We start from the raw sequence: 20,219 nt of genomic DNA, 5'->3' as shown, positions 1-20,219 counted from the left end.
GACACACCTCATTTAAAGATTTTTCTGTATTTTCATGACTTTGAAAATTGTACATTCACACTGAAGGCATCAAAACTATGAATTAACACATGTGGAATTATATACTTAACGAAAAAGTGTGAAACAACTGAAAATATGTCTTATATTCTCGGTTCTTCAAAGTAGCCACCTTTTGCTTTGATGACTGCTTTGCACACTCTTGGCATTCTCTTGATGAGCTTCAAGAGGTAGTCACCGGAAATGGTCTTCCAACAATCTTGAAGGAGTTCCCAGAGATGCTTAGCACTTGTTGGCCCTTTTGCCTTCACTCTGCAGTCCAGCTCACCCCAAACCATCTCGATTGGGTTCAGGTCTGGTGACTGTGGAGGCCAGGTCATCTGGCGTAGCACCCCATCACTCTCCTACTTGGTCAAATAGCCCTTACACAGCCTGGAGGTGTGTTTGGGGTCATTGTCCTGTTGAAAAATAAATGATGGTCCAACTAAACGCAAACCGGATGGAATAGCATGCCACTGCAAGATGCTGTGGTAGCCATGCTGGTTCAGTATGCCTTCAATTTTGAATAAATCTCCAACAGTGTCACCAGCAAAGCACCCCCACACCATCATACCTCCTCCTCCATGCTTCACGGTGGGAACCAGGCATGTAGAGTCCATCCGTTCACCTTTTCTGCGTCGCACAAAGACACGGTGGTTGGAACCAAAGATCTCAAATTTGGACTCATCAGACCAAAGCCCAGATTTCCACTGGTCTAATGTCCATTCTTTATGTTCTTTAGCCCAAACAAGTCTCTTCTGCTTGTTGCCTGTCCTTAGCAGTGGTTTCCTAGCAGCTATTTTACCAAGAAGGCCTGCTGCACAAAGTCTCCTCTTAACAGTTGTTGTAGAGATGTGTCTGCTGCTAGAACTCTGTGTGGCATTGACCTGGTCTATAATCTGAGCTGCTGTTAACCTGCGATTTCTGAGGCTGGTGACTCGGATAAACTTATCCTCAGAAGCAGAGGTGACTCTTGGTCTTCCTTTCCTGGGGCGGTCCTCATGTGAGCCAGTTTCTTTGTAGCGCTTGATGGTTTTTGCAACTGCACTTGGGGACACATTCAAAGTTTGCACAATTTTTCGGACTGACTGACCTTCATTTCTTAAAGTAATGATGGCCACTCGTTTTTCTTTACTTAGCTGCTTTTTTCTTAATACAAATTCTAACAGTCTATTCAGTAGGACTATCAGTTGTGTATCCACCTGACTTCTGCACAACACAACTGATGGTCCCAACCCCATTTATAAGGCAAGAAATCCCACTTATTAAACCTGACAGGGCACACCTGTGAAGTGAAAACCATTTCCGGTGACTACCTCTTGAAGCTCATCAAGAGAATGCCAAGAGTGTGCAAAGCTGTCATCAAAGCAAAATTTGGCTACTTTGAAGAACCTAGAATATAAGACATATTTTCAGTTGTTTCACACTTTTTTGTTAAGTATATAATTCCACATGTGTTAATTCATAGTTTTGATGCCTTCAGTGTGAATGTACAATTTTCATAGTCATGAAAATACAGAAAAATCTTTAAATGAGAAGGTGTGTCCAAACTTTTGGTCTGTACTGTATATGAGATCTAAAATTTAATAAGCGCATTCCTTGCTGCTTTAAACGTACCCACAACCTCGAAGAGGAAAAGTTTAGCCTGGCTGTGTTACCCTGGAAATGCCAGAGTGCTAGGAGGTCGATGCTAGAGAGTTGGGTTTTGCGTGGGTATTAGTCTTTTGCTCATTATAGGCATCATGCTGGCCTAACAAATTGCGAGTGGTGACAGCAAGAAGTGTGAGTGGATGTGTGAAGTGACTTTGGGGAGCTCTTTTCTCATTTTTAGCCTACTGCGATTGGGATGAGTGGACAAGTGAGTGTAAGAAGGAGAATAACCCTTTACAGCCGCATTTGAGTACAGCGATGGGGCGATTTTTGTGACATTATATACACATAAAGTTCTTGACATTTAAACACATTCCCTCAGTTCAGTTAGAATCACTACTACAGGGTGGTCCAAAAGTAGGTGGACAGAAAGTGTAATAAGGTTATGAAGGGGGAGATTTATCAAACAATATCCAGTAATTTTAGATAATATTATGTGGAGTGATGAAGCTTCTTTCAAATTATCCGGCCATATTAACAGACATAATTGTATTTACTGGTATAATGAGAACATGCATTTAACATTAGATCAACAACTAAATGAGCCTGGTGTCAATGTTTGGGGTTCGTATTTCAAGTTTTGCTGTTTTAGGACCAATATTTTTTGATGGAACAGTCACAGGAGATAAGTATCTCGAAATTCTAATGAATCAAGTTGTTCCCCAGTTACAGCAACAACCTAATTCAAATGACCTTTATTTCCAACAAGATGGGGCCCCTCCACATTATTCAAGAGTAGTCCGCGAGTATCTTGATTAAATATTTCCTAATAAATGGATTGACCGAAGAGGCCCACTTGATTGGCCGGCACGTTCACCAGACTTGACCCCAATGGATTTTTTTCTTTTGGGGAGTACTAAAGGACAAAGTTTATAGTCGAAAACCAAAAATTGTCAGTGATTTGAAAAATTACATAAGAGATGCATTTCAAGAAATTAATACCCAAAGAGACTTGTGCAAAAAGTTTGTCGAAGTGTAAGAGGCGACTTCAAAGCTGTGCAAATTGTAATGGAAAACAGTTTGAGCACCTGCGTTGATAAAATTTAAGGGCTTTTGTATTATTGTTCAGAATAAAATTTAATTGTCAATGTTATGCTTGTGTTAGTAAATATAATTTTATATATAAATCAAAATAAATGTTAATATTTTCTGGCCACCTACTTTTGGACCACCCTGTATATTTCAAGATATTGAAATGACAAAATAATCTAGAGACGGCTATTTATTTCAGCTTTTATTTATTTCCTCACGTTCCCAGTGGCTTAGAAATTTACATAAACGTGGTTAGCATTTAGTAGCATAACTTGGGCCTTAAATTGTAAGCATTGTGGCCCATTACTTCTAAAAGAACTAGTGTAACTGAGTCAAGTATTAGGTCTTCACTATGCTGCTTACTGTTGAAGTGATAGGGGTGGTGCCACTATACTGAAGAGTATACAGCGCAGCCTCCAAAGCTGCTCTTCATTGCCCTCTACATAACTACTAGCCTCCTTTAAAGAGAATCTGTCCTTCAAGTCTGGCTATGTGATTACAGCCAGGTATATACAGTGGTGTGATAAAAGTTTTTGCCCCTTCCTGATTTCTTATTCTTTTGCATGTTTGTCACACTTAAATGCTTCAGATCACAAAGCAAATTTAAATATTAGACAAAGAGCACAAGTAAACACAAAATGCAGTTTTTAAATGAAGGTCTTTATTATTAAGGGAAAAAGAAATCCAAACCTACAGGGCCCTGTGTGAAAAAGTGATTCCCCTCTAAACCTAATAACTGGTTGGGCCACTCTTAGCAGCATATTGCACCATCCATTTTCCCCTTGACTCGGACTATTTTCCCTGTGCTTGCTGCTGAAAAACATCCCCACAGCATGATGCTGCCATCACCATGTTTCACTGTGGGAATGGTGTTCTTGGGGTGATGAGCTGTGTTGGTTTGGCTCCAGACATAACGTTTACCTTGTGGCCATAAAGTTCAATTTTAGTCTCATCTGACCACAGCACCTTCCTCCACACATTTGGGGAGTCTCCCACATGTATTTTGGCAAACTCAAAACGAGCCTTACAATATTTGTATGTAAGTGAAGGCTTTTTTCCCACTCTTCGATAAGGGCCACCTCTATGGAGTGTGTGGCTTATTGTGGTCATATGGACAGATACTCAAGTCTCTGCTTGGGAGCTGTGCAGCTCCTTCAGGGTTACCTTTGGTCTCTGTGCTGCCTTCTCTGATTAATGCCCTCCTTGCCGGGCTGAGAGTTTTGGTGGGTGGCCCTGTCTTGGCAGGTTTCTTTTGGTACCATGTTCTTTCCATTTGATGATAATGGATTTGATCGTGGTCCCGGGGATCATCAGAGATTGGGATATTTTTTTTAATCCAAGCCTGACTAGTGCTTCTCAATAACTTCGTCCCTGACTTGTTTGGAGATCTCCTTGGCCTTCATGGTGTTGTTTGGTTAGTGATGCCTCTTGCTTAATTGTGTTGTAGCCTGTGTGGCCTTTCAGAAAAGGTGTGTATATACTGACAGACCATGTGACATTTAGATTGCACACAGATGGACTTCCTTTCACTAAGCATGTGACTTATGAAGGTAATTGCTTGAACCAGAAATTTTTACCTATCTGCAATTGCGCAGTGGTTCGGACAGCATGCATCTAATGACAGGTTCCATTTTAATCTTACAAATGCACAGTTGATATGTACTCCCCGCACAGTTCAATGAGGTGTACTCTGCCCTGCTTCATTTCTCTACCACATTGCATGCTCAGAGAGTACATTTTGGTTTTGGGTGAAATCGGGGCAGAATATTTGTTTATTAGATAAATAATATGGCATGCTATTATTCAGTTTCTTTTGTAGACCCCAACATACATAACATGTCATGCTGCTTATGCAGATAATGGTCTTACAGTGCACAGTCTGCATGATCTTCTATTTTACTATTCACAAGACTATGCATCATACTGAATAATAGTGGTATTAAACCATTTTAAAATCATAGAGCAGGCTTGTAAAGTATTGCTGATGATTTTTTTTCTATACAGTGGTTAATTAAACAGCAGCTAAAGCATAAGCATGTAAAACCATGAGCTGTAGAGCTTTACAGCATTACCCATCAGAGGGTGTTTGTTACCTGTGGTGAAAATTAGCAGCCATGGTTCTGCCATTTGTATATGGTCTAATGCAGCCTGATGTGAACGCTGCAATCCTTACAATCAGAAAGATTACTTTTTGCTGCTTTATAGCCCTCTTTTATGATTCATGCTTTTAAAAGTAGAAACCCATGTATAAAGGCGAGCCTTAATGCACCTGTTATCAGCGCTTAGAGATATTATTTAGATCACTTTTAGCAGCAACAAAAAATTGTATACTTGGATGGTCATTATATGCGCATAACTGAACATGTCTCACAATTGGTACCCTACCTCATTGCTACATAAAAACATGTAAATTTAGTCCAATAAAGGGAAGGTTTTTTTTTTTTTTTTATAAAAATGTGATTTTTAGTTTTAAATATCTGTTCAGACCCCATTGGCTGGATAGTTGGTGTGCATGAAGACTGTTCCTGCAGCTTCAGACAATCCATGTAAGGCCACGGCCCCACTATCAGTATTCGGTCAGTATTTTTTCTCAGGAGTGGGAGCCAAAACCAGGAGTAGGTAATAAATGCAGAATTGGTGACTTGCTTCTATTATACCTTTTCTCTGATTGTTCCTCACCTTGCTTTGGCTCTCACTCCTGAGGAAAAATACTGACCAAATACTGATAGTGGGGCCATGGCCTAAGGCCTCTTTCACTTTGTCTGGATATTTCCGGTACTGGAAAAAACAGTATCGGAGATTTCCGTGTGTACCTGTGTGGCAGCCGTGTGCCGCATCAGGATCACACGTACCGACGTTTGGGAACTAGCGGTACAGTTAGCGCTGTTTCCAAGTGCTGAACACTGCCCTCATCATTGTCCCCTACTTGCGCTGTGATCAGCTCGAGCAAGAGACAGTATTGAGTAGTATTCTGCTTTCGCTGTGTCCTGGTGTAAAAATAAGAATAAAATAAAAAAATCCTTATACTCACCTGTCCGAAGGTGTCCCCCACTGTAATCCATCTGACCGCTCACACTGAGGAGCTGGGGAGAATGACTCCAGCAAGCGGGCCCCGGAGCTGTGCTCAGGGAGCGGTGTCCTCTCACTCACTGAGCTCAGCACAGTGTTGGGGCCTGGTTGCTGCAGCGAGTCATTCTCCTCGATTCCTCGGTGTGAGCGATCAGATGGATTACAGCGGGGGACAGGTGAGTATAAGGATTTTTTTATTTTATTCTTATTTTTAGAGCAGGAAACAGAGGGAGCAGAATACTACGCTCAACATTGTCCCTTGCTCATGCTGATCGCATGCTGATGTGCCTTGATCTTGCTGATCGCTGCACAAGCAGGGTACAATGATGAGGGCAGCGTTCAGCACCCGAGCAGGCGGGGGGGCCCACTCGCCGTCGGGCACCCCGCTGCGCTATGGGGCCTGTGAGCGGAGGAGAGCGGTGACATCCTGCATGGGGCATTATAAGGGGGGGGGTGACATCCTGCATGGGGCATTATAAGGGAGGGGGGATGACATCCTGCATGGGGCATTATAAGGGGGGGATGTGACATCCTGCATGGGGCATTATAAGGTAGGGGGGTGTGACATCCTACATGGGGCATTATAAGGGAGGGGGGTGTGTGACATCCTGCAGGGGGCATTATAAGGGAGGGGGGGTGACATCCTGCATGGGGCATTATAAGGGAGGGGGGGGTGACATCCTGCATGGGGCATTATAAGGGAGGGGGGGTGTGACATCCTGCATGGGGCATTAGAAGGGAGGGGGGTGTGTGACATCCTGCATGGGGCATTAGAAGGGAGGGGGGTGTTTGTGACATCCTGCATGGGGCATTATAAGGGAGAGGGTGTGTGACATCCTGCATGGGGCATTAGAAGGGAGGGGGGTGTGTGTGACATCCTGCATGGGGCATTATAAGGGAGAGGGTGTGTGACATCCTGCATGGGGCATTATAAGGGAGAGGGTGTGTGACATCCTGCATGGGGCATTATAAGGGAGAGGGTGTGTGACATCCTGCATGGGGCATTATAAGGGAGGGGTGTGTGACATCCTGCATGGGGCATTTTAAGGGGGGGTGACATCCTACATGGGGCATTATATGGTAGGGAACAGCCTGCATGAGGCATTATGTGGGGGGGGGGACAGCCTGCATGAGGCATTATGTGGGGGGAACAGCCTGCATGAGGCATTATGTGGGGGGGAACAGCCTGCATGGAGCGTTATATGGGGGCCAGTATCCTGTATGGAGCATTATATGGGGGCCAGTATCCTGTATGGAGCATTATATGGGGGCCAGTATCCTGTATGGAGCGTTATATGGGGGCCAGTATACTGTGTGGAGCGATTCGCTAGTTTCTGAGCTATTGTAGAATTTACAATAGATATCACTCATGTAATGTAAGAAGTGAAATCTTTGGCCTTGTAATATATATATATTTCTCTGCGGTATCTGCATCATGAAGCGTGGCATGTGTTAAAGGGGCCCACTGAGACTTTCGCCCAGGGCCAACAAAAACCTGGAGCCGACTCTGGCGCTAACTGTACCGCTGATTCCCAGGCGCCGGTACGCGTCACATGGATGACACACATGACACACGGAGAAAAATAAGACATTACAGAGTAACATATTCAAGAGGAGTGAAAGCCCTGCTCGCAGGCTTACAATCTAAAAGGAAATGGGGGAGACACGAAAGGGTAAAAAGTGCTTGTCATCTATGGTCCAGCCATTGGTATAATAAATATGGGTATTCAAATAAGGCGGCATGAGCCGATCATCAGCTAGTATCTGTAAGTACAGATGCAAAGTGCTATTGAGTACATGGAAGGTGGAAAAGTAGAGTTAGATTATTGAGGTGAGGTGATAGGCCTGTTTTAAAGGTATGTGTTTTTAGAGCACGCTTAAAGGGAACCTGTCACCAAAAAAAGCTATTAACATGCAGAAATGGGGTTAATTTGCAGGTTAATAGCGTTATTGACCTGCCCGGTGCCTGCACTTAGCCGAATGCTGTGGTGAGAAAATTAACTTTATTCCACCTGGCAGCGTTCGGGTTTCAGTCACGGAGGCGGCACCGGTGGTGGTTCAGTCATCGGCTGTAACTACACCCCCAGCACTGACTGACACTGGCTCTGCATTAGGGCCATCTGTCAGTCAGTGCCAGGGCGTGCGGCGACATCCGTCACTCTCTATGCACAAAGTGGTGACAACCCGTTCTTATGCCGCCCCCGTGACTGAAACCCGAACGCTGTCGGGGAAAATAAAGTTCATTTTCTTCGTCTGAGTGCGGGTGCCAGGCAAGTTAGTAACACTAATAACCTGCCGATTAACCCCATATTTGCAGGTTAATAGCGTTTATTCTAGTGACAGGTTCCTTTTAAAAATGTAGAGACTGGGAGTTAATCAAATTGTCTGGGGTAGAGCGTTTCAGAGAACTGGCACAGCACAAAAGAAGTATTGGAGATGGGAAAGGGAGGTTCAGGTTATCGAGGATGATAGTCTTAGATCATTAGCAGAATGGAGAGCACGGAAAGCGTAGCAGACAGTGATTAAGAATATGGCTGTGCAAAAGAATTGTGGAAAAAAGACATAAATCAATGAAGTTTAACCATTCTCAGATTACATTATTGTTAGATTATTTATTACCCACAATACTGTTTATTGTGGAAAAGCATTCAAATGTATAGGGTCCTGAATTAATTAAGCAGGGGTTGACCAGTAATGGACAACCTCTTAATTTAGGACAGACTGAAAAGAAGACAGGAGGAAGGAATAGTGATGTTGAAAGTTGAGATATAGCTGACAAGAGCTGAACACAATTTAACACTAATATAGACGCTACAAATCTTATACTCTAGCATCTACACTGGTGTTAATAAACATAAGCTGTTCAAGCCATCTCATAATTAAACATGCCCAATATATAATGCAGGATTATCTCAGTTATGTCTGTATGAATTCTACTTCAGACGGAAACCTGATTTGTCTTTTCAAAGCAACTTGAATTTTATCAAAGTTGTTGAATCTATTTTTGAGATGGTGTTTAGGTTGAAAAGGCCATTAAGGAATAATAGATATGTAGATAATGAAGCATCATGGTTTTGGCTATATTTTTTTATAACCTAGTTTATTTTCAAATTGTATAGAGAAGCAATGGAATAGTTTTCAAATAAATAACACATTGTGACAGATTTAGCACATTTAATTAATAAATCTTGGAATAATAATAAGTTCCACAGCTGGATGTTTAAAAAAAGCAAAACCTTCCTGTGCTGAAATAATAGTATATATGTGCCCTTGCTATGTACTATCCTATTTGCTGTTTCTGACCATGCAAGAATAAAATCGGCACTTACCACAGCTCCTTGCCAGAGGAAAAAGAATAAGTGATAATGCCGATGACACAACAGGGGCTTAAAGCTGCTTCTTTCTGTGGGGTAACACATGTCCCTGCCTGTTTTATCACAGGAGCGAGTGATTTTGCCACATTCCCAGTCCTCTTTCTTTCAAAAGCCAGGCCTGAACTTCCTGGTTATGCAAAGCGAGATGCCACAACCCTCCATCGCGACCCTCACAGTGAAAGTGTAAAATCTCACTGTTTACCTTAAACCAGTCTGCTGCATTGTTTGCCAAGGTGTAACTGTTCTAAGGATGTTACCTTTTCGTCCTTGCTTAGTAAATGATGCACCATTGCTGGGTTTAATGTAAAGAATGAGATCTCACTCTTTCAATGTGGGAAGGGCTGTGGGATCCCACTCTGCATGCTGGAATTCCACAACCTGGAGGTTCTTTCTAGCAAAATCTGGCGGGGGAGGGGGAGTTATTAGGGTTACATTTGAGCACTTTTAACTTACTCTATATTTAGAAAAATCACCAGTCTGGGGCTGCCCACTGTTGTATTAAGTGAAAAGAGCAGCCCCAGATTGGGTTTGGATACTCTTAATAAGATCTGCTGCCAAAATCCTGATGTCCCCTACCACAGGACACCTTTTAAAGGTGTTGTCTAGTCCATGACTTGATGTGTTAGAGCTGTTTTGGTGACACGGGATCAACCTACAGAAAGGTCTTTAAAATTTTCTGACAGATGTATTTTTTTATGTGTAGGACAAAAATTATTCTTTGATACCTTTTTATTCTTTTAAAGCGTATTAAAATCTTATTTTTATTTTTGTGACTAATGATTTACACATGTGATTTACATATGTATGAGTGTTTATTTCTTATTTAACTTGCTAATTGCTTTCTATTCTGTTGCATGGCAACCTGTAAACTTAGCATGTCGAGTGCAAAGTACCAGAAAAATTAGTCATGTCACATCCTAACAGATGATCATGGGATCTGCTGCTGAAATGCACTATACTGTGTGAAGTAGGCTTTATTTTCAGTGAAAGTGTCACCAGGCTTTCACTCCCCAAACTATATGTGCATGTAGCTCCTTCATAGACAAGTCCAACATTCTTTCCTCCATTACTGAGAAATCAGTGTTTGTTCTGATATGCAAATGAGACTAGATCTGAAGCTGCTGTCACTCCAGCTCTATTCCCAACCTAGCGCCACCTTCTAATGCCTGACTGACGGATCCTTTGCCTGAAATCACACACCATAGAGGCGGTCAGTCAAGCACTCGCCACTTTTATGCACAGTGTGCTGAGTTTCATGCAGCTCAGCCTCTTGCTTTCTTTCCTTCAGACTCCATCTTGATTCCCAGATTTCACTTTGCATTTTATTCCTCTATGCTCTGCTAAAAATCCCATGGTGCATGAGTATATCACCCCATGGGCAGCTAGAGACAGAACTATGTCTGTTGTGGTAATGGTGTGATTACCGTCCCTACTACATTCTCCTAAATAAGCTAATAGATTATAAGTATACAGTCATAGAAGCTAAACTGTGATCCACTTCATCACAATATGTGACATTAGCTGTGTAATCATTATCACTAAGGCGTCAGGCAGACAATCATAATCTTCGGTTTGAGTGTGATCCAACAAAACATCAGATCGCAGTCAGATCAGTGGTAGTCTATGGGGCAGTGCACAAAGTGTGTCTAAGGAACAAATCGCAGCATGCTCAGTTTGCATCCGATATTCAGATCCTACTCGGCCATGCCAGTCAATGAGTGCCTGGAAAAACTTGGACTGCACACTGATGACATGTGTCTGATTTTCACGGGACTGGCAAAATGGACAAGATGGAGAATTTTTTTTCCATCTTCTCCTCACTCTTGGCAATCTAATGACACTATGATCATACTCAGATCAGTTTGATCTGAGTGTGATTAGCATAACCGGCCCGATTGTCTCGGATGAGTGAAAATACAGTGGTAGCTTAACTGTAATAAGGAGAGTCCCCCTTTTTCTGTGATGAGGAGAGCTTATATTTGACAGTCCATGCACTTTCAATATACAGCTATATACAGTGAAGGAAATAATTATTTGATCCTTTGCTGTTTTTGTAAGTTTGCCCACTGACAAAGACATGAACAGTCTATAATTTTAAGGGTAGGTTAATTTTAACCTCTAGAGATAGTATATCCAAAAAATATCAAGAAAATCACATTGTGTAAATTAGATTTTTTTTTTTTTTGCATTTTGCAGTGAGAAATAAGTATTTAATCCCCTACAAACCATTATGCATTCTGGCTCCTACAGACCAGTTAGGCGCTCCTAAATCAACTCGTTCCCTGCATTAAAAACAGCTGTCTTACAAAATCACCTGTATAAAAGACTCCTGTCCACAGACTCAATTAATCAGTCAGACTCTAACCTCTACAACATGGGCAAGACCAAAGAGCTTTCTAAGGATGTCGGGGAGAAGATCATAGACCTGCACAAAGCTGGAATGGGCTACAAAACCGTAAGTAAGACCCTGGGTAAGAAGGAGACAACTGTTGGTGCAATAGTAAGAAAATGGAAGAAATACAAAATGACTGTCAATCGACATTGATCTGTTGGACAACGCAAAATCTCACCTCGTGGGGTATCCTTGATCATAAGGAAGGTGAGAGATCAGCCTAAAACTACACGGGGGGAACTTGTTAATGATCTCAAGGCAGCTGGGACCACAGGCACCAAGAAAACCATTGGTAACACATTACGCCTTAAAGGTTTAAAATCCTGCAGTGCCCGAAAGGTCCCCCTCTCAAGAAGGCACATGTGCAGGCCCGTCTGAAGTTTGCCAATGAACACCTGGATGATTCTGTGAGTTATTGGGAGAAGATGCTGTGGTCAGATGAGACAAAAATTGAGCTCTATGGCATTAACTCGACTCGCCATGTTTGGAGAAAGAAGAAGGATGAGTACAACCCTAAGAACATCATCCCAACCGTGAAGCATGGTGGGGGAAACGTTATACTTTGGGGGTGCTTTTCTGCAAAGGGGACATGAAAACTGCACCGTACTGAAGAGAAGATGGATGGGGTCATGTATCGCAAGATTTTAGCCAACAACCTCCTTCCATCAGAGCATTGAAGATGGGTCGTGGCTGGGTCTTCCAGCAAGATAATGACTCATAACATAAAGCCAAGGCAACAAAGGAGTGGTTCAAAAAGGACAGTAAGGTCATGGAGTGGCCTAGCCAGTCTCCAGACTTTAATCCCATAGAAAACGTATGGAGGGAGTTGAAGCTCCCAGTTGCCAAGCGACAGCCTCAAAATCTTAATGATTTAGAGATGATCTGCAAAGAGGAGTGGACCAAAATTCCTCCTGACATGTGCGCAACCCTCATCATCAACTACAAAAAACGTATGACTGCTGTGCTTGCCAACAAGGGTTTTGCCACCAAGTTTTTTGGATATTTTATCTCTCAATGTTAAAATAAACCTACCCTTAAAATTATAGACTGTTCATGTCTTTGTCAGTGGGCAAACCTACAAAAACAGCAAGGGATCAAATAATTATTTCCTTAACTGGATATGCCGAAGGGAAATTACATTTGCTGCCAAGTTCACTACAGCTGATCACTGTCATCTGTCTGTCATTAGTCATTTAACAAAAACAGATTGTCCAAAGCAGACATTATGTTTTCAATGGGGGCTAATGATTGCTTATCTCCTGGAGAACAAAGGTGGTATGTTTACCTTAGACCCTTATCTCTACTGACATTATCAGGGAAGAGTCAGGATGCCCCTATAGCCATTAGATAATCAACTATGCCCTCTGAAATAGCAGGTTCTAAATAACTTTATTGTGTATGGGGACCTGTTGGTATGCAAAATAGCTCCGCTACAGAAGGAAGGACTTTCCAGTATTACCTGTGGCTGCCCAGTAAGTCAGTGTCTGACTCATAATCATTGCCTGTAAGACTCCATACACCAGCTAGGCCTTCACCTAGAGAACGAGTACCTTCTAAGTCATGGTTAGTAGTGATGAGCGAACATGCTCGGACAAGGGGTTATCCGAGCATGCTCGGGTGTTATCCGAGTATCTTCGATGTGCTCGTATATTATGTTTGAGGCCCTGCGTCTGCATGATTTGCGGCTGTTAGACAGCCTCAACACATGCGGGGATTGCCTGTTTGTTAGGGAATCCTCACATGTTGAGACTGTTTAACAGCCGCAAATCATTCAGATGCAGGAACTTGAACATAATATATGAGCACGTAGAAGATACTCGGATAAACACCCGAGCATGCTTGGATGACCCCCCTATCCGAGCATGTTCGCTCATCACTAATAGTTAGGTATTCATGTGGATATAAGACCTCCTGCCCAGTAGTAATGCTAACAACAGTAATTAGTTCTTGACTTGTGGCCTAGTTTATCTTCTTATTCGGAGATCATAATAACATAAATTTTCAAAATTAGCACCTCCTAGAAAAAATATATGTGCAGAGGTTATTCTTCTGTCACTGCAATACTAGCAATCAGCCTGCCAGTGCTGGGTTATATGCAAACATCAAATGCCTTAGGCTCTGTTCACACTGCATTTTCTGCAGTGCATTTGGGGGTTTCATCTTATTCTCTCTAAAAATGGGATTCAAACGAACCACCGACAGGAACAGAGACTGCAATGACACCAACAGTGCTCTGTTTGTTTTTTTCTTAAAATGTTTGTTTGTCCAGATTTTTATAGATACATAGCAGACTATGTGTCTGTGCCTGTCTTTTTCAGGAAAGAAAAATATGTATTTTTTTTTTAGGGGGATTCAGGCGGAACCCACAAACATACTACAGAAAAATCATTGTATACATAGACTTATTTATTGTAATTTAAATCTGAGATTCTCAGAACACATTTCATCATATTTTGTGAGCTGTCTGACTCGGCCTCATTAGTATTGGTCCTTACACTTGCATTATAGTTGTACAGCAGAACATTTCTCTCTCACACCTGAGCCTACAGAGTTGTAATCAGGATAGGTAGCTTTATTCTACACTAATCAAACAGCTTTTATTTGTATGCTTAACCATAAATATGGATGGCATATACATATATACTGTCAGAAAGCATTGTAATGTTGATGTGTCTGTAGCACCCCGAGGACTCGGCTGCTACAGGGGTATTGCACCTCAAACCAGAGGTGTGGTATTCCACTCCCGGGTAAGGATGGAGTGTGGGACCGAGCTCAGTTAGTTGCATGCACTACACTCATCCCATTTCCGGGGGACAGAACAACGGTACTCCCACCAGATAGATGTGCAGGTACGACAGCGTCTGTCCCTGGCTGGAATGGGAGGGGGGGGAGGAACATCCCAGTAGTGTAGGAGCAGACAGGGGAGGGACTCTGGGCATAGGAAGGAGCCCATTGGGTGCTAGTCACCTGGGCTCGGGTGTCAGAGGGAGTATAAGAGGTGGGCACCATCTTAAGACAGGGTCTGTTCTGAGGGAGAGTTCAGCCAGAGAGGGCTGACAGGGAGCTGTGGCTCCGGCTGGGCCCAGCTCCAGGGCCCGGCCTGAAGCGCAGAGAAAGAGGAAGAAGAGGAAAAACCCAGTGAAAGGCCCAGAGACACAATTAAAGGGAACCCTGAGATCCCACAAGTGAACTAAGACGGGTGAAGGGTTGGCAGAAGAGGGTACCGGATCCCAAACTGGTAGAGGCTAAACATCCTTAGCCAGGAACCGGAGGTCATGGACAAGTTTTGGCGCGACCCCTCACCATATCCACCAGGAAGGCAAACCACGCATAGGGTCAGGGAAGCCGGGAAAGGTTTCGCCACCAAAAGACCCGAGGGAGCCGGACAAAGGTGGGTCCCTGGTGAGGACGGCCCGTAGGAAGGAATAGAGGGGAGCTTGGGACCACGCTCTGGAACTGCCTGGGGGTTGGCCGAGTCCCGCATCTGGTGGACGCAGCACGGCTCGGGTGGTCACTGCTGGCCGAAGTGACCGGAGCAACACCTGTGAGTAAAAGCCTTGAAACTGCACCACACGTCTCTGAGCTTCCTTGCTGCACCATCACTACCACTATCTTCCACATCTGCTGCCCTGAGGTCATACCCCTCCCGTTGGGGGTTCTACCAGCTACGCTGCACAACCTTACCACCGGCCTCAGCGGTCTGCCCTGCAGCGGCGGCTTCATAGCCGCATTCAACGGGTGGCGTAGTCGAACATTCTAACATCTACTGCTAAAGACTGCCGCTCAGTTTGACTCCCTGGGCACGGACCGGGTCACCGCCACGAGACTACTACCCCCATCTGATCCGGCTCCGGGTAAGCCCCCGTGCGCACGATGCCGCACGACACAGCAGGCCCAGGGGCGCGTCAACTTTGGCGTAGTCAGCAGGATCACGTGCCCGCAACCGACGGGTACTGCGTGCCTGAAGAAAAGTTCACATTTACCGTAAAAAGGAGTCTCCCGCCAATTCCGGAGGGTCCCCGCCATCGGACGCCATCTCGGATCGTTTCCCGCCGTTTGCCCGCCATCTGCAGCCTTTTCCCGCCATAGAGACGATTCCCGCCATCTGAGACGATTTCCCGCCCTGGCAGAGCGGACGCCATTGTGGGCGTGCCAGAGGGTGGCAAGAGGCCACCTCCCATCGTGGGCCAGGTCCAGGAATGGCGCCAAAAGCGGAAACCGCCCCCACCAGCAGAGACTGCAATGATAGAAATGTCCATCAGTGTGAGAGGGCTGCCCCTGGAACTGACAATCACTAAGTTGCCCCGGGACCACCCTCAATGGGAGCGGATACAGAACAAAACCAAGAAGATGGGTGCGGCCTGGAGGAGTCTGGACAGATCGCACCCGGAGATGGAGGGAGAGTCGATCAGCACCGACCCTGTGGTCCGGAACATGTTGCAGGCTGCCACCCCGGAAGGCCTGGTGGAGATCCTGGCACAGCTCCCCAGAAATCGGGAGCGTGCACAGACCGCGCTGGAGGCCTTGGCCCGGAAGATGGCCCGGGTACAGCAAGAAGCGCTGGCCGAGTGGAGGAGAGAGATGGTCCAGCAGGCTGGAACCCGCCAGCAGAAGACGCCACCCGCAATGTGGAGCATGTCTGCCCCTGAGGATGGTGCAGGAGGAACGGAGGCAGGAGACGACGCCGCAGAGGGAGCCGCAGAGATGGAAGCAGGTAATGGGGACGTCATCACCCCGTGCCCAGTAGCCGCAAGCCTGCCCCAGCTCCCCGTCGCAGAGCCCGAAGTTCCACTTACCGCGCCCGTTGCCGCACCGCCGCTGCTTCCAACTAGGCCTCAAGCGGCAGGAGCCGCGGTCGTGCCCTCTGTTACGCCACGCCCCTCGACCCTGAGCGCGGCAAAAGAGGAAGTGCCCCCGGCCTGGTCGCAGGGCCGAGTACCCCCGGGCGCCGCAGTCTCCACAGCGCCCTCTACCTCCACAGCGCCACCGTCCTGGTCGCAAGGCCGAGTACCCCAGGGCGCCGCCGTCTCCACAGTACCCTTCACCTTCAGAGTGCCACCGGCCTGGTCGCAAGGCCTGGTGAATCCGGGTGCCGCTGCCCCCACCGCGCCCTCAACCTCCACAGTGCTGCCCCTGGGTGAAGACCTATTCACGCAGCACACTTGCCCGGATGGGCAGTCCTTCGTGTGGCCACCGGAGTACGCCAACCCCCGACTCCGGAAGGAGTGGCCCAAGTGTGAGCCTCTGATCCCGGCTCCGGCGCCCGCCAACATTGTCCCGCTCCCATTGGAAGAGGCCCAATTTGCGTGGGACCCCACCGGCAAAGACCTCATGGGGTTCACTCAAGAGACCCGGGCGGCCGCAGCCCAACGTGAGGAGTGTTGCCGACAACAGCTGGAAGTCTTTCAGAGGGAACGGCGAGAGAGGCGGGTCCGCGAGGAGCGGCTGCAGGTCCAAAGCGCGGAGCAGAAAAGCCGGACCCGACGAAATCGTCGTGCAGCCCACGGTCCCCGCGCCACCGGGACTGTAATAAAGTTTCAGATGGAGCACGGCTGGGGCTTTATCCGGGATCACAGAACCCCCGGCGACGTCTTTGTCACCCGCAGGGATGTCGAATCTCACCTGCCGGAGGGACACCGCGGACGTGACCTCTACCCGGGTGACGAGGTCACCTTCACCCGGCACCAGTGTGCCAAAGGACCATACGCCCTTCACGTGCACCGGTTGACGGAGGAGGAGTTGCAGTATGGGGAAGATCAAGAGGACCCGGACGGGTCTGAAGACTATCCTCAGGAGGAGCCAAGGAGAAGACACCGCTACTGAAGGGAAGTAGCCCAAATAAAGTACTGTAAATAGTTACCCGTAAGGGTACTTGACATGCTGCTAATCAGAGTATGGTCCCCGTTGGGACTAGTGTGGAACTGTTTAAAGGAACTGTTTCCTGTATGCCCCTATCCCTTACTAGACTGAGGACTGTGAGCAGCCATTCCCCTATTCCCCACTGGCCGAGGACTGAGAGCGGCCATACCCTGTAAATAGTTGCTCTTCCTAAAGCACCCCCTTTTGGTTTTATAAAGAACTGTTTTTCTCTAGTGACTGTTGCACTTTACCCGGTCACAAGTTGCACCGTGGCCGGAAGAACAAGAACATTTTATATAAAAGAGTTTTATATAATATAAGAAGTTACCCGTAACGTTATATTTTCTGATAATGTTTTTTATAATGTTTTATATGTTAGTGTGTACTTTAAAAATTTTGTATGTCTAAATGTCTTTACTCTTTTCCAGCCCGAGGACGTGCTGTGGTTTACCAGGGGGGAATGTAGCACCCCGAGGACTCGGCTGCTACAGGGGTATTGCACCTCAAACCAGAGGTGTGGTATTCCACTCCCGGGTAAGGATGGAGTGTGGGACCGAGCTCAGTTAGTTGCATGCACTACACTCATCCCATTTCCGGGGGACAGAACAACGGTACTCCCACCAGATAGATGTGCAGGTACGACAGCGTCTGTCCCTGGCTGGAGTGGGAGGGGGGGGAGGAACATCCCAGTAGTGTAGGAGCAGACAGGGGAGGGACTCTGGGCATAGGAAGGAGCCCATTGGGTGCTAGTCACCTGGGCTCGGGTGTCAGAGGGAGTATAAGAGGTGGGCACCATCTTAAGACAGGGTCTGTTCTGAGGGAGAGTTCAGCCAGAGAGGGCTGACAGGGAGCTGTGGCTCCGGCTGGGCCCAGCTCCAGGGCCCGGCCTGAAGCGCAGAGAAAGAGGAAGAAGAGGAAAAACCCAGTGAAAGGCCCAGAGACACAATTAAAGGGAACCCTGAGATCCCACAAGTGAACTAAGACGGGTGAAGGGTTGGCAGAAGAGGGTACCGGATCCCAAACTGGTAGAGGCTAAACATCCTTAGCCAGGAACCGGAGGTCATGGACAAGTTTTGGCGCGACCCCTCACCATATCCACCAGGAAGGCAAACCACGCATAGGGTCAGGGAAGCCGGGAAAGGTTTCGCCACCAAAAGACCCGAGGGAGCCGGACAAAGGTGGGTCCCTGGTGAGGACGGCCCGTAGGAAGGAATAGAGGGGAGCTTGGGACCACGCTCTGGAACTGCCTGGGGGTTGGCCGAGTCCCGCACCTGGTGGACGCAGCACGGCTCGGGTGGTCACTGCTGGCCGAAGTGACCGGAGCAACACCTGTGAGTAAAAGCCTTGAAACTGCACCACACGTCTCTGAGCTTCCTTGCTGCACCATCACTACCACTATCTTCCACATCTGCTGCCCTGAGGTCATACCCCTCCCGTTGGGGGTTCTACCAGCTACGCTGCACAACCTTACCACCGGCCTCAGCGGTCTGCCCTGCAGCGGCGGCTTCATAGCCGCATTCAACGGGTGGCGTAGTCGAACATTCTAACATCTACTGCAAAAGACTGCCGCTCAGTTTGACTCCCTGGGCACGGACCGGGTCACCGCCACGAGACTACTACCCCCATCTGATCCGGCTCCGGGTAAGCCCCCGTGCGCGCGATGCCGCACGACACAGCAGGCCCAGGGGCGCGTCATGTCCATAATAAGAATGATAGTTGAGAGAACAAGCCCTGTTAGATAACTAAAGAATGCGCATCAGTTTTCAGATAAGAAATACCCAGATAAGCATTTCCAAGGATGCAGTAATCTAATATAATTCTGTTCTAGTAACTTTGTTATCAATCCGTGCTTGTTGCAGCCAGCTCTGCTAACCTGGAAAATAAAGTGATTAAGTGAATACTACTGGTAGTCTCCTTCCTCCTAGGGCAAATAGCAATATCTTACAGATATTAGTGTCGCCTGCATTGGTGTTATTTCGACCACTGCCTTAGACCATTGCCAACAAATGTTTCAGTGCCAGTGTTTAATAAACCATTTAGGCTGTGTGCCCACTATGCGTTTTTTAAGCGTTTCTGCAGCGGCAATTCCGTTGCAGAAATGCTTAAAAAACACTTGGTAGATGGTCTGCAGTGTTCCCCAATGATAATCCACATGTGCTGTGCACATGCTGAGGAAATTTTCGCTGCCGATTATCATTGCCCACTTCCTGATTTCTTATTCTTTTGCATGTTTGTCACACTGTTTGGCTAAGTGCCCACGATGCAGAAATGCTCCGGATTTTTCCTGAGCGTTCCTGCATCTTCCTGGCAGAAAAAATGCATGCCGATTTTACATGTGTTTTTCCTGCCAGGTAGAAGCGTTTGTGAATCGTTTCTACATGCGATTTCGCATGCGGGTGGTCAAGCTCTTTTCCAAGTGATTTTAGCATCACTTGGAAAAGTGCTTGACAACTTGGCCACGCTATATAAATCCATGCAACCGGCATGGATTTATATAGTGTGACCAAATTATGATGCTGCAAATGCTGCATCAATAGTAAAAAAAAGGAATAAAATGGTGAAAAATAAAAAAAAAACATTATACTCGCCTTGCAATGGCCCCCATTCTCCTTCTCCGGTGTCTTTGGGTGCTCGCGGTGGTGTTAAAGGACCTTCCATGACGTCATTTAGTCATGTGACAGGTCACGCGACCGCCGACGTCAGCCCACACTAATACGACGCTGATTGGTCGCGGTGGCCGGCCGCGACCAATGAGCGAGGTGGGCGGCAAATTTAAACGCCGCTCTGCTGATTGGTCACGGTGGCCG

At 46.4% G+C, this 20,219-nt stretch overlaps 2 protein-coding genes across 2 annotated transcripts in view; one reads left to right on the top strand and one right to left on the bottom strand.

Annotated features, from left to right (window-relative positions):
- Window positions 1-20,219, top strand: part of CRIM1 (cysteine rich transmembrane BMP regulator 1) — an 869,940-nt gene that overhangs the window by 7,082 nt on the left and 842,639 nt on the right. The window lies entirely within an intron of this gene.
- On the bottom strand, window positions 402-4,834 carry LOC141257860 (uncharacterized). Its single transcript, XM_073672868.1, has 3 exons — window positions 4,812-4,834; window positions 799-1,245; window positions 402-669 (listed from the first exon to the last, which is right to left on the bottom strand). The coding sequence occupies exons 1-3, from the start codon at window positions 4,832-4,834 to the stop codon at window positions 402-404; spliced, it is 738 nt and encodes a 245-aa protein (XP_073528969.1).

Source organism: Phyllobates terribilis, unplaced genomic scaffold (assembly GCF_046119375.1).
Source record: "Phyllobates terribilis strain yellow unplaced genomic scaffold, ASM4611937v1 Scaffold_3__8_contigs__length_932513732, whole genome shotgun sequence".
NCBI lineage: Eukaryota > Metazoa > Chordata > Amphibia > Anura > Dendrobatidae > Phyllobates > Phyllobates terribilis.
The sequence above is the reverse complement of the archived record's forward strand: the minus strand, read 5'-3'. Positions and strand labels throughout refer to the sequence as shown.